At 34.2% G+C, this 15,485-nt stretch overlaps 1 protein-coding gene across 1 annotated transcript; it reads right to left on the reverse strand.

The window, feature by feature from the left end:
- Positions 1-1,083: 1,083 nt before the first annotated feature.
- On the reverse strand, positions 1,084-3,317 carry LOC122274974 (60S ribosomal protein L35-like). Its single transcript, XM_043083861.1, has 4 exons — positions 3,168-3,317; positions 2,889-3,024; positions 2,645-2,801; positions 1,084-1,313 (listed from the first exon to the last, which is right to left on the reverse strand). The coding sequence occupies exons 1-4, from the start codon at positions 3,169-3,171 to the stop codon at positions 1,239-1,241; spliced, it is 372 nt and encodes a 123-aa protein (XP_042939795.1). The 5' UTR covers positions 3,172-3,317; the 3' UTR covers positions 1,084-1,238.
- Between the last annotated feature and the right edge of the window lie 12,168 nt (positions 3,318-15,485).

The following is a 15,485-nucleotide window of genomic DNA, read 5'->3' on the forward strand; positions in this document are numbered from 1 at the left end:
ATTTTTGAATGTAGAATAAAGACACGTCCAGAATTTTTTTATTTGGTTCATGGGGAAATCGAATCATTTTTTGTCATTTAACTTGTTGATCTAATTATTTTCGATATGATGAAAATATCTCATATTTTATGCAAAATAAAAAAATAATTAAAACTTAATTAATTTCTTGAGTATTAATATGGCTTTTACTTGCAGCAGCAGCAGCTGGTCTATTCTAATTTTCTAATTAATGGTACTTCTGTCAAGGCATGTTGTCCGACCCATAATGGTTGAAGGATTTGTGGAGTTTGGAGAGTAAGGCCATTTTGGCCCAATGATTATATCCCAACCAAAAAATAACAGCAAAACCAAAAATAAAAAAATAAAGAAAAAGAAAACAAACATGTCGGACTAAAAGGGAGCAGGTGAAATGTAAAACATGTACCAACGGAGAACTAACGAACCTTTTGATCTCTCTAAACCAGCCACCAACCCCACCCACATAAGGTGCTGATGTGAGTTCTGAATTCATTTCTCCATCCCACTCCTCTCCCTTTCCCTTCCCAAGCCTTAGAAGTCATTATTCTATAACTTTTCTAGAGACTGACGGCCAGTCACAGGTCACTCTAGCCAGAGACTAACACGAGCCAAAGCTATCTTATGTAGATTTTGGTTAAATTGATATTGGCCGGATCTAGGAGGTACCCAGGGGTTAAAAATCCGTCGCTTGGTCGAGGAGATGGATGGACCATAATTTTAGAGGCCTGGCTAGATCTGACTATTTTGAAATAATTTTAGAGGTCTCCAACCTCCACCTTTAATATCTTGGATTATTGTAATTAAATTGTTCGCATATTAAAAAACACGAACCAAAGACGAAGGAATCTATCGAGCTGTACTCTAAGCAGCGGATTGTCATTGATCTTGCTTGAAAAAGTAATGTAACAATCGAATTTGAAAGATCATTCAGAGCAAAGAACTTATGGTGGGAGAATGAATCAGGGCTTCGGGGTCTGGTGATGCCCCCTCAGTGCCTCACCCAGTCATAAAACCAAGCACAAACGTAGAACAAACTTGCCGAATGTAGAAATCAAACACAGAAGGTTCCAGAAAGTCAATCTTATTTAAAACTTCGTGCTAAGTGGTTCGAGCATATAACAGATCAACAAAAGGGCTGCCTGCAAGGCTGCAACTAAATCGCGATCTCGGTAAAAATGTGGCATGTTTCATTAGATGAAACTAAGAGCAGTGACCCTAGCCTACACTTTGATAGCATACTTCCTCAACGGAAAGTACATATCCTTCTTCTTCTCACGTTCTGTCTTCAGAGATGCCTGCACAAATAGAAAGAAATAAACATGCCACATAAGATCATTGGGTTTAGAGAATCCAAATGTTTGACATCAGCCGCACCAAGCAGGGCAAGCAAACAGAAAAAGCCTTTCCAATAGAAGACCCTTGTGTACTAGAATTTGGAGTTAACGAAACAACCATGCAACTGGGAATATAAAGAAGTTTCCAAGGTTCTAAAATTATATTAGAAACAGAAACAGTAAAAAGAAGAAGCTTTCTTTAAAGTTTATGGAGCTTTGCTTAAAATTCAGCAATAGTCACCATCAACCCTTCACCTAGAATACGACAACAACCATATTTCAAGAATTCAAAAGTTTCTATACGCAAAAACTATATAGGCAATCATTAGCGTCCATACCTTTGATTATGGTTAGCTAACTTTAAATCTTGGAAGCCAATCAAATTATGTACAATTCACGGATGCACAAAATTTGCGAACTAGGTCAATGAAACTGGTCCCCAGTACTTATGCTCAGCTACAAGCATGTTTCATTAGAGCATTTCATCATCTCAAGTGCCAGTACTCTTTGAATCATTTCTTTCCTATATAGGTAAAAAATATTTTATTAATACTAATTGAGGAATATACATAGCCCATCCCAAGAACACATGATGTATACAAGAGAAAACACCTAGTTGGGACCTCTTTCCACCTTTGAAGCCACTTTAATCAATTTTCTTGTCTCAAGCCTAACTATCGGTAATTAAGGCATTGTTTGGATACCAAAAACATCTCAACTCATATGATCTCATCTCATCTAATCTAATCATTATAACTTTTCCAAATTCCCAAACAAAATATAATAAAGAGTTCAACATTTTCAAATCCCAAAATAAAAACAATATTCTAACAATATTTTATTCAACTTTCAACTTCCATCTCATCTTAACTCACTATCCAAATCTGCCAGTCTCTCGTGAATGTTTATGATACTCTCCTTTTCCACTTTCAATTCATCCATCCCAAGCAGCAACAACCAAAATCCTCACTGAGCATTTTAGTTCGTATTATACATCTATTCCACCACCTAAGAATTTATCCCTCAAACATTTATCAATTGGAAGTTACAATCCAGGTCTGATTGTACCAAGCATCAACCATAAAAAATGTGCTTTATTTCCAGTCTCTCATTTGCAACGTAGTCATGCAGGTTACACAACCTTAACCAATCTTTTAATCAACATATATAGGGGCAAATTTAGAGGCCTTATCTTCATGACCAATATCCATTTTTTGTCGGGTTATCTCAAAATCAAACCGCGAACTGAAACTTTTAAAACAAAAAAACATATCTGGGAGGAAAATAGAAACCTGGTGCTTGGTAAGACGTCTGCGGATGGCTCGGGTTTTTTTGGGACGGAGATCGAGGGGCAGGAACTTCTTCTTCTTGTAGACCTCCCTAAGCGCAGCTTTCTGTTTCTGGGATATCACCGTCAACACCTGCGCTATTCCTAGTCTCACAACCTTTCTGCAAATCCAAACAAACACGTATAAGCCCCCAAAAGCCTTAAGGCTTCAATATATATAGCGAAGGGGAGGAAGAGAGGGCATGTACATCTTGGAGAGCTTGTTGGGCGCACCACCAGTAACCTTGGCGACACGGAGGAGAGCAAGCTCCGCCTTGAGGTCTTTCAACTGGGCCAATAGATCTACCTTGGACTTGTTCCTCAACTCGTGGACCTTGATCCTCGCTACAAGACATTTCCAACCATAAAATTCACAACAACAAAATTGAAAATACAAATTCAACGCGTACGAATGTGTAACAAGACAGAATGAAGATAATATTTGGAGGGTAACCCTAGACATGCGAAGGAATAAGGCAGCGGCTTACCCATTCCGGACGGACAACGCAGCGGCTTCGACTCCTTGTTGCCTCCTGAAAACCCTAGAAGTTGTTGCGAGTCTGCTGGGCCTTTTATTCGAGGGTACGGTAGGGAAAATGGCACAGAAAATAGAGACAGTTAATTGATCTGTGACAATGTTTTGGGCCTTAAATCAAATTAATGAATGACCTGAACCCCAAACTCGTGTTTATGGACCAAGCCCAAACTCTGTGACAATTTCCTCCTTTTTTTAAAAAAATATATATATATATTTATTATTATTATTATTTTTATCATAGAGGAAGATAATTACATTAAAAAAAATTATATTTGTAGTCATAAGTGCAAAATTACCCTACATTATTTTTCAAAAAATAAAAATAAATATGAGACTCATATAAAAAAAACTAACTTGTTAATAATGACTTTACTCTTTTTTAAAAAAAGTAAACGACGCTCGTATAATTCATTATTGTATATAACATTATCTATTAAAAATTTGAAGTATCAATATTTTATATGCTAATCCATGTAAAAGGCTTTTCAAGTCAGTGCTAGGTTAAGGATATAAATACACAAAATTACTCAATAACATATTTGGAATTAACCCTATTAAACTTAAATTTGGCTCGATTCATTTATTAATTGAATCGTTTATGAACACAAATTATCAAAATTAATAAAAAGCTCAACCCAACTTGTATAAGTTCATATAAACTTGAACAACTTTGCATTTATTGCTTTTTCATAATGTTATCTCGATACTTCTAATGAGAATATTTTAATATTTAAGAAGATAAGAGAAGATTATGTTCCTAATGCTAAATATGTTAGTTAAACTCTTGTAAATATAATCATTAGAGTATGTAGATATAAATTTTATAAAAGTATTAGCAAAAAGTCACAGTTTCATCACTCTAGTGGAGCTTTCCCTTTGTACCTAAAAGTTCACGCCTGCACTTGCTTCCATCACTCTAATAAATATCGACCCTTTGATCTAGCAAACTAAAGCACTTTCTTATAAAGGTGACAAGCGGGAACCTATAGTGGAAGAACAACAACAACAACAACAACAAGTCAAATCCAGTTAACTCGAAATTAATCTAAATTCATCCGTTTAGAATTTAATTCAAAATTATAATTTTATTATTATAGAATTGTATTATTGATATTTCTTAATATGTTTATGTTTTTATTATTGAGATTTCGCATAAGACTCTTAATATAATAATTTTTTATTATTATATGTTAAAATTTGAAAAATATTGATACTTTTTGTTAGTAAGTTGTCTTAATTTTTTTAAGATATTGTGGCTACTAACATATATATATATATATTTGAACTTTTATATATAATTATATTAATCAAGTCAAATGGGTTATGAGTCTTATGCGAAACAGCTCAACCCATTTACATTAAACGGATTTAAATGAGTCATGTTGTGTTGACTTATTTTTAATTAATTATTAAACGGATCAAAACTGGTGACACGACATGACTCATTATATAAATGGATTGGGTTAGGGTTTGAAAGTTTGACACGTTTAACTTTACACATTGGGTTCGGATTGACCTATATAGCAAAATATTCATGACTTAACATAACACGAATATGACTTGAAAACACAAATCACCACCCTTATAAGAATTAGCATTACTAGGGTGTTTAGTTGCACCACACCCTTTGAACAAATCTTTCATCCATGCAAGCATCAAAACTGCATGGAATTTCATACAAAAGTTCCTAATCAAAAACTTGGAAGCCAAGTTGTTTCTTTTTACTTTTCAATAATCTCAAGACAAGCACAGAATTTTTAAACAAGCCTCATGCAATTTCAAAGGACATCTGCTAATTTTCAAACAATGACGCCTTGGTTTTACCCTACAAGAGATTCAATTGAACCACTCAGCTTTCTACATACAAATTCACAACCTCCCACTAGACCATATCACACAAGATAATGTTATACATATTGCTAAGGCTCTGGGAAATCTGTTGCAAGTTGACAATGACTTACAATTTGGAATTACATGTAGGAAATTTATTATAATCAAAGTAGAAATTGATATTACCTCTCCACTACAACAAGGTTATACACTTCCTAGATACTACAACATTCATACATGGATGGCTTTTAAATATGAAAAATTGTCAGACTTTTGCTACGCTTGTGGAAGATTAGGCCACTCTCAAATCAATCCCCACAAATCTCCCACACAGACCATGGATCCGAGATGAATAATCTGACCAAATCTTAGCTAATCCTACCCATAACCCCACTAATCCCGAGCTAAACAGAAGAAACACATCCATCCTCCTACTTCTAAACAAATCAACCCTACAACTCCATCCATTTCTAAACACATCACAGAGTACAAGTCTTACCAATGAAGCTTTACAGATTCTGGATAAGAAACCCTCCTCTCAAAATCAAAAGGGAAAAAGGAAAATGGTGGATGAGACAATGCAAATATAAAGGAAAATGATTTTAGAACCTCAATCCATGGATTGTACTTGCCAAAAGGACCTAGATAACTTTGATTTTGCTCCAAAAAGCCCCCCGAAGATCTCACGGCAATCAAAAATCCCAAAAAACTTAACGAATTTGATGTATTTTCTAACAAGTAAAGGAAATGAGCTACTATTGCACGACATTTACTTTCCAAACATTAATCCATCAGCACTAACCTCACCCAACCTAATTAGAAAGGGTTTTAGCTTCTTCACTATTAATGCAATCCCATTACCAACTAAGACAATATCACACCTCCCATCACTAGGGAAAAATTATACCCTCTAGATTTTGGCAGATACAATGCCTCAAAATGCTTTTCTTTCTCCAATTGCTGAGTCGAAAAAGGCCCTTAGCGTTCACAATGGAAACATCTTCAGTCAGCAGTGCAATGGTTTAAAGCACAACAGACCAAACACAAGGCCCATCAATACTCGGCGCTTCAAAGTGAGCCTAACTACCATTTCTCTCATTTTATTTTGCAAGGCTTGTCTATGACCGAGAAACCAAGCCCAGTCAGCCTTCAATGCAAATTTGAGCAATCCATAAATTGCTAATTTGATAGTTAACCCAATACCCATTATCGAGTACACAATGAGCCCAAATAACCCTTATGTGGTAATAGAGCCCACTCACTCATCCTCGCCAAAATCAAGAAAACTAACAAAGAGGCTAAGCACCACTACCTCGACTAAAGTCTTGTAGCCTTTGAAGAAAAAACAACAAAGAAATCAACCCTTGTGTGAACCAAATCTACAACCACCTGAACCCATCACTGATAACTCAGCTATGGCAATCATGCTCATGGAAATGCAATTTGGCTCTGCAAGGAAAACCAAGAAATCAAGGAGCAACCAAGGGTCACCCATACCTCAGATCACAATTATCCATGTCTAGAAAATCCAAAATAGCTGAAGAGGGAAGCTCAAAAATGCCTCCACCAGCTATATAAAAATAATGGTTTGGAATTGCAGGGGACTCACCTAACCCAAAACAATCATATCTCTAAGGGCAACTATTAGAAAATATAATCCTAATATTATATTTTTGTCGGAAACTCTACTGCCTGTAGAACGCACATTATCTATTATAAGTGGTTTTGGTTTCCATAATTTTGTGAATTTTACAACCTTTGGGAACAAAGGAGGCATTCTGCTTATATGATTGCTAAGTGTAGATATTGAACTGGTCAATATTAATATGAATGCTATCTCTATTTTGATTTACTTTGATCCTCCATATCATCATTGGCTAATTACTTTTGTTTATTCTTATGCTCAATGGCAATTTAAAGCAAGCTTTTAGAAACACATGGATTCAACTTAGGTGATTTTAATGACATACTTAACCAATCTAAAAAATTCAATGGGCGCCCCTTCACATCTACCTCAAAAGGAGGACTAAGAAATCTAATAGAAAGTCGAGGATTATTCGACATTGGCTTCACATGCCCATCCTTTACATGGAAAATAAAAAGACAAGGTAGAGCACTCATTCGTGAGAGACTGGATCGTGTTATTGTAAACCAACAATGGAGATTGTTATTCCTTGATGCCACACTGCAACACCTGAGTACATTAGCATCGGATCATCATCCTCTACTAATGAACACGACTATTTAGCAAAATCGGTCATCTCCTTTAAATTTGAAGAATTCTAGATTCATGACCCACTCAGCCAAATAACAATCCAAGAAGCATGGAGCAAGCAATTAAGAGAAACTCCACCTTACATACTTTGCAAAAAAATCAAGGCTACTAAAGACGCTCTTAAACACTGGAATAAAGTCCATTTTGGGAAAATCCAGCTCAACATCCAAAAAATTGAGAACGAGATTCTTGAAGTATAGTTTAGCTTCCTAACTCTACAAAATCAGATAAGAGAAAAACAACTTCAATAAAACCTCCATGAGCATCTGAAAATGAAGAAATCTTAGGGTGTCAAAAATTCAGAATCTCATGGCCGATAACCTTGGATCTCAACACCAGATTCTATCATTTATAAACATCAATCAGAAGATGGAGCAACGTGATCGATTCCATCAAATCGAGCCCAGGTAATTGGTCGATGGATCAATCTTTAATTGAATCTACTTTCAGGGCTTGTTTGAAAATATGTCTCATTCCAAAATTCTCATATCATTTCATCGCATCTGCTTCCTAAATATAATTCAAATATAAAATTTTCAAACTAATTATTACAACTTTCCCAAATTTTCAAACAAAAAATAAAAAATAATTCAAAATTTTCAAATCTCTAAAGAAAAATAATATTATAAAACTATACTCTAACAATATTTTAATTTTATAATATTTTTTATTCAAATTTTTTTTCTCTCCTTTCCCAAAATCTAAAAAATACTTAACTCAAATTATGTCATTACTATTCACAAACTATCTTACTATTATTTACAAAATTTACATCTCATCTCGCTCTCCAAACGAGCCGTTATTAATTATTTTCAAACCATATATGCCACCTCAGATCCAACATTCCTGTAACGACTCAAAAATCTCTTTGACAAGAAAATCTCGGAACATGATCATGAATTTCTTAGAGCATTGCCTAGTGAACAAGAAGTTTTTACAGCACTAAAACAAATCCAAAATCATAAAGCCCCATATTTGAATGGAATGGCCACCTTTTTTAACAGACACTATTGGACTATTATCAAGAATGAAGTCATCAATGCAATGTAAAATTTATTTCAAAGTGGTAAATTACTGAAACAAATGAACAACATAAATATTGCACTCATCCCAAAAACTCTAAATTCAAGCTCATCCCAGCATTATCGTCCAATTAGCTTGACAAATTTCATCCACAAATTCATAATATAAATCCTGGAAAACTGGCTTAAAACCACCCTTTCTAGTATCATCTCCTCTCTGCAAACTGTTTTTGTACCTGGCTGAAATATAAAAGAAAATTTGATAATTGCCCATGAGATGTTTCATCACTTGAAAAAAAGAATCAGGAAAAATGAGACTAATGGTAATAAAGTATGACATGGAAAAGGCTTTTGAATAGATAGAATGAAATTTTTTGTTCAAAGTGATGGACTTTTTGGGATTCAGGATCACATGGATAAATCTGTTAAGAGAATGTGTAACGACAACGTCTTTTTCTACCTCATCAAAGGATTACCAACAAAGCTTTTTAAAACACATTTAGACAAGGTGACCCCATCTTGCCTTTTGTATTTTGTAAATGGAGATAGCCAGATTAGAAGCTCAAGGAAATTTTGAGGATATTTAATTAAACAGAAATTGGCATTCAATCTCCCACCTTTTATTTGCAGACGATCTAATTATCTTCGAGGGAGCAAATGAACAAAGTGCTCAAGTCATATATGAAAACATAGGGAATTACCAAGATTGGTCACGACAAAAAATTAGTCTTAAGTCATTAATTTTCATCACTAGGAACACTAATTCAATGATAAAAGCCTCGATTACTCAAATATTTCCATATAAGCCAGCTTCGTCTAGAATGAAGTATTTAGGCCTGCCAACCTCTTTTAACAGAGCCAAAAAAAGAAAGCTACAAAGATTTACTAGAAAAAATCAACAAAAAGTTAGAAAGTTGGAAGTCAAAATTACTCTCACAAGCAAGACGAAAAATGTTAATCAGATTAGTTACAAGCACAATCTCGACATATCATATGCAATCTTTATGCTGCCAAAATTAGTGTGCAATTCGCTGAATAGCTTCAAAAATTTTTGGTGGTGTTTATCCAAAGCATATAATCACAACCATTGTTTGAAGTCATGGTAATCTATTTGTCGACCTAGAAATATAGGTGGACTTGGTCATTAGGTTAATGGAGAACATTAACTTAGAAATGCTAGCAAAAACACTGGGCTATGGCATGAGATTTTATCAAAAAAAGTATCTCAGATCAATAGACTTATTGAATACGACTGCAAAAACATTAGACTTACAGTTATGGAAGGGAATCCTAAAGACAAGGGCATTAATTTCCAAAGGCAAATGCTATCAAATCTTCAAATGATTATAAGTGAATGTATGGTCAGATTCTTGGATCCCAACTATAGAAAATTTTAAGCTAAAGCCTATCCAACAAATGAAGGGGGTACACCCACTTTTGAGAGTATTATTACTAATAATCTTGACTCCTAGAACATTGAAAAAATGCAAATTCTGTTTAAACAAGATAGCATTATAGAAATTCAAAAAATTCCTCTTCCTCAAAATAGTCAAATGAAGGACTTTGTTATCTAGAACTCAAATTAGAATAAGAAATTATCTGTCAAAACTGCTCATCACTTAGTGGCAAATGATACATGTATCATCACTCTCCAAAATTTTCCAAACTCCGATTTAAACAAGCTATGGAGTCTGAAAATCCATGATCGACACAAGTTACTATTTTGGAAAATAATATCGAATATGCTCCCTACGAGGGCAAGACTGAGCAATATCATTCCGAATTTTCAACATGAAATTTTTCACTATGCAACGAGGAAGAAGAAATAATTATTCATCTCTTAATCGAATGTCCAATTACGTGCATCATATGGCAACAAAGCAGCTAGCCATTAATCTTCGCATTATTGTTGATAAACTCAATGATGGATTGGATACAACTGATAATCAATCCAATACCAACACTAGGTTTAACTGCTTCAAAGAAACATCATTTTTAGATTTTTGCAGTAATAGTGTTGGACTTTATATGGAGGCAAATAAATGATATTGTCTACAATCAATCTACTCTCTCACTCAAGAAAGCTACAATCTAGTTAGAAAAGACGTACCAAGCTTATAAACAAGCATGGGAATAAAAGGCAAAATCCATCAAAGCCTAAGCTGGGCATCTCCACTTTTGACTCAATGGCGCTTCTCTTTTGATGCAGCAGTAAAAGATTATTTCTCTACATCTTCAGTAATATACAAGGACTGTGAAGGATAAATTTTGCAGGTATGGACCTCAAAAATCTCATAAGCTAACCCAACCTTTGCAGAAGTATTAGTAGCTCTTTTGGCCACACAAACGGCAAAAAAACTCTAGTAAAGACCAATCCTCCTCGAAGGTGAAATTCATAAAAAATGAAGCCCCCTCACCAATATGGCAACTAACTCCAATCATAGATGAAATTCATCAAAATCTTCACCCTCGAGAAGTCTGGAGCATAACCAAAATTCGCTAGTCTCAAAACCAGTGTGTTCATTCCATGGTGTAATGGGTAGCAACTAATTTCACTTTTGGTCATATACCCCCTGATATCATTCCTTGATGTATCTTACATATTAACAGTGGCAAAGACCCTCCTTGAATTTTATGTATCTTTAAATTAGTTATATTTTCAATAAAATGCATGCTTATTGAAGGGAAATGAAAAAAAAAAAAAACACTCCTTTAAAAGGCTTAGTTCTTAAGTCTAGGGTAATAATATTTTTGAGCTTTTATAACTCGTACATGTTTGCTTATTATCTTTAATCACACTAGTTAATGGAATGATATTTCAAGTAATTGTCTATTTAAATAGTTAACATAATAAGTCATTTAAAACATGTTATATTAACATGTGTGATTAAAGATGATAAAATTAAGATGGAAAATAACATTTTTCGAACTAATACGGGAACGACAATTATTAAATACTCTCTCTAGTTGATGAAGTTATGTGATCAATTGAGCATCACATTACAAGAATATTATCTTAATATTTCTTAATGTACGCCATATTATTGATGTGTTATGAAATTCCACATACTCAAGTACTAGTTATTTATGACTTGTATTGCTATTGTAATTTGTAAGATAAAACTGTTCATCCTTATTTTCAGTGACTGACTCATAACTTTGTTTGAGTCGGTAGAAAATTTCTAATTAAAATAAATAAGTAAAAGATATTTATTCGATACTATATTTTCTAAAAATCTCATTGAATTTTCCTCTACGAGTTTTCATATTCTAAAAAATGTGATTTTCACTACAAAAAGGGAATGATCCCATATCACTTGAATTAGAAAGGATGTTTGCATCCAGCCCTACCGGGCTGGGCCTAACTTATCCAGGGGGTCCCAATAACCAAATCATAGTTTACCCACAACTTAGAGTAAGGAGAATGATGCCCAAGGCCAACGCGGGAAGAAGGTGGATGTGGAATGATGGGACACCGACATTTCTGACACTACCCTGCATACCCATGTAGTGGCAGAGCCATGCCACATTTAAGGTCTAGATATGGGATGTGGATAGAGATCACAAGAAGGCATCCTGTTCCTGACAAGATGCATGGCAAGGTGGCTGCACTCCCTTACCTGTCATGGGAGATAAAATCCGAGGAGCCATACCGCAGTAAAGGCAACAATGTGGTAACTTGTACTGATGACAACCTCCTTTTACATTAGATATAGGGGACCACCCCGACAAGGGGTATAAAAGCCGGGCTCCAACTTTGAACATTTTTTCCTTACGTTCTCTCATACAATGAAATTCTATCTAAGGAGTAGAAAATTGACTTAGATATCGGAGGTGTTTCATCAACCTCAAGCCCTCATTTTTTTTTTTTTTGTGTGTGTTTCATAGGTGATCAAACTCAATAACCAGTATGTGAAACCTGTCGTTAACACAAATCATATTAGTTCTTTCTTTTGAGCTCTTATCATTATGATCTCTTTGACAATTTTATTTGGTTTTGCATTTCTCAATTTGGCATCTCTCAATTCATCATGTTTACCCAAAACTTAGGTCTTGAGTGATATTAGTTAGAATGTTTGAGGCTATTTGATAGGCCAAGGTAGTTGCATTTAATTAATATGGTATTTTCTTAGTAAGTGTGAACTTTTATATATAGTTCTTTAATATTGTTAATTTTAATTGCTAAGGTAATGCTATTTAGCGTGTCTTATATCATTATATTTAATGGAAAATGTCATCAATGTTAATTATCTACTTCATGAAATGTGTGACCAATCACAAGTTAGGATTTCAAAAGTACGAAATGTTACATGTTTTGTAAAGACACTTTTAAACAAAATTTCAACAATCTTATGTGTTTTATGATAAAATTATGCATACATGAGAAATGGTATACATTTACATTTTTATAGAAATATCTACATTATATAGTATACAATATTGCAATTTCTGTTATAGTTACAATTAATAATACTATCCTGATATAAAATGTTTTGGAAGAATAAATATACTGAAAGAAGTTGAGAATGAGTAGGCTTCGTTTAGTGATAAATCTTGGGAGCATAAATACACTGAAAAACAATGAGAAGTGAGATTTTCGGAAAGTGTGAGTACACATGGTACAAAAATTTATAATTTCATATGCTTAATATTATGATGAACATCTATTACAGTTTCAAATGCTTAAGTTAAAGTGAATACTTTTGTTTTTCTTTTAGGCTTTTACCTTCCACTTGTAAAAATTTCTTTTTGGCATAATAACAGAGGGGAGCGTACCCATAATGGAGCCTAGTGGACACATGGAAGGGATCAAAAGATTGCTAAAGAATAATTGATTATGTTAACTATGGAATAATGAGTAATGTTATATATAGTTGTGAAAGAGTGGAGTCCACTATTAAAAAATTAATTTTCTTTTCATGTGAATCTCGTATTTATTCATTTTTTTAAATGATCGTACAACGCTTACACACTCACGACTGCAAGTATCATTTCTCATATATATGTGTGTGCGTCTTTAACTTCTTAAAAATCCAACAATATTCAACACGTAAGTGACCAAATTGAAAATGTAACAATTTCATGATTGCTGTTTGAAACTGTTACAAGTGTCAATTGAGGTTGATGAGCAAAGCAACCAACATGGTGCATAGATTTGTTTGCTTTTTTAAATACTTTATAATTATCACAATGAAGTAAAGAATTGACAAAGAATAATTATTTAAAAAATATGATATTTAAACGAAAAATGTTATTTTTTTCTTTTATTTAAGTAATACTAGTTACAAGTTAATTATAAATCAGTTAATATTTAACTTATTATGCTAATTAAAGCATTGACCTTGGCATCTTTATACTTGTAATTAAAATTTAGCTAGAAACACCACCTCAGCTAGTTTATGTAATACAGTTCCTAGACATCATTGAATTATCCATAAGTTTAGCTAGACCATTAAAATATTACTTTTAATAAATTTTATTTCCTTATTTAACAAATTCAATGTTCATATAAATATATATATATTTTTAAATCCAGTTGTCATAGACCCACCCATCCACGCAAACATGTAAACAAATCACCAATTGTCAAAAATTTCTTGAAGCATCTTAGTATTTTAGGCTCATCTCAATCACATAATACAATTTTTTGATAATATATGATATTCTTATTCACTTGTTCTCTAGAATAGGTAGCTATAAGCTTATGATCTATCCACTTGGTCAACAACTTAGAAGTTTTTTGGGTGCTCTCTAATTGCTCACTGGTAAATCTGTTACGCCTGAGCGTGCCAAGATGGCAAGAAAAGAAATGTAAGCAGTTAAAGAGTCATTCATGCAGAGTCCACCAACATTGAAGTAGAGGCGGGAAGCCAAAATGCACTGGATCACAATGAGATTTGAACATCCTAAATCATACTGAATCACTGTGAGATTTGAACATCCTAAATTATACTTTATCCAAAATCATTGTTGAGTAGTCTCCTTGTGCTCTACTAATACAAAGGAAGATCCAAACGAGATATGCACACCAAATCGACCATATTAGCTGTCAAATCAAACCCTTAAAAGGGTTACCCTGTTAGCAGTCAAATCAATCTCTTGAAGGGGTTACTGTATCGGGTTTAAGAAATCAAGCACTCAATGGGACAATGCCATACCGAGTCCCCATCATCTATAAATAGATTGATAGGTATGACCTACAATATCTTTGAGTTCTAAGTTTTACGCATTCATATCATCAAATCTAATTTAAGCATTGTAGGCTTCCCTGAGTTCGAGACCTTGAGCTTGATTCTTGTTACAGGTAAATCACACTACTCGAGAGAGGTAGGAAATTTCTTCAATAGTTTGGCTTTGTCTGTGGTAAACGAAAAGAAAAATCAAGATCAAGATGCATACTACCATGTGCTCACATGCAGTTATGGATCAGGAAGTAGATAATATGAACTATGGGGTTGGAGAAATGTGGGGCAAGCAATTGCTAGTGTGCAAATCCTATGTACAATAACTCTGAACAAGAAAGGAGTCGTGGAAATTCGTGTTGCTAGTGCTGCAGGATGTAGGAATGAGATTCCTCCACCACTAGAACTGATTGAGTGGGATGTAAAAACCCTGGATGAGGAAGCCTTAAGCAAGGTAAGGCTGAGGAGTTGTTAAAGCTAATTGTCTTATACCTAGATTGTCCAAACTCCTTGGTATAGATATAGACACGATGTTGTTGGAGCTTAGGGAACATATGAAGCAACTCCTTATTGAGCATAGGGATGTGTTCGCCTCACGAAGACATAGTAGGAATAGAAGCAGAGATAATTTAACATTGTCTCTGTGAATGTTGAGTTTCATGGATGTCTACTATGAGTACAATCAAATAAAACTCTATGAACAAATAAATGACTATATTGCCACCGGGTATTGCTACTTGGGCCAAAGAATAAGGGGCAATATATCGACAACTCGTCAATTGCATGTTTAGAAAATAGATTGGGCGCAATATAAAGGTGTACATGGACTATCTCCTAGTTAAAAGTAAAGAAAGCCACCACATGGCAAATTTGAAAGAGGATTTCTCTATCATGCGAAAGTACAACATGAAGCCAAACCCTGTCAAATGTGCATTTGGTGTTGGCTCAGGGAAATTCTT

This window comes from Carya illinoinensis, chromosome 9, assembly GCF_018687715.1.
Source record: "Carya illinoinensis cultivar Pawnee chromosome 9, C.illinoinensisPawnee_v1, whole genome shotgun sequence".
NCBI lineage: Eukaryota > Viridiplantae > Streptophyta > Magnoliopsida > Fagales > Juglandaceae > Carya > Carya illinoinensis.

What these genes read in the sequence shown, in the direction of transcription:
- LOC122274974 (XM_043083861.1), bottom strand. An exon ending in CCCAACAAGCTCTCCAAGAT is followed by an intron (nt 2,802 to 2,888) that starts GTACATGCCCTC and finishes TTGGATTTGCAG; the next exon opens with AAAGGTTGTGAGACTAGGAA. An exon ending in GACGTCTTACCAAGCACCAG is followed by an intron (nt 1,314 to 2,644) that starts GTTTCTATTTTC and finishes CTATTTGTGCAG; the next exon opens with GCATCTCTGAAGACAGAACG.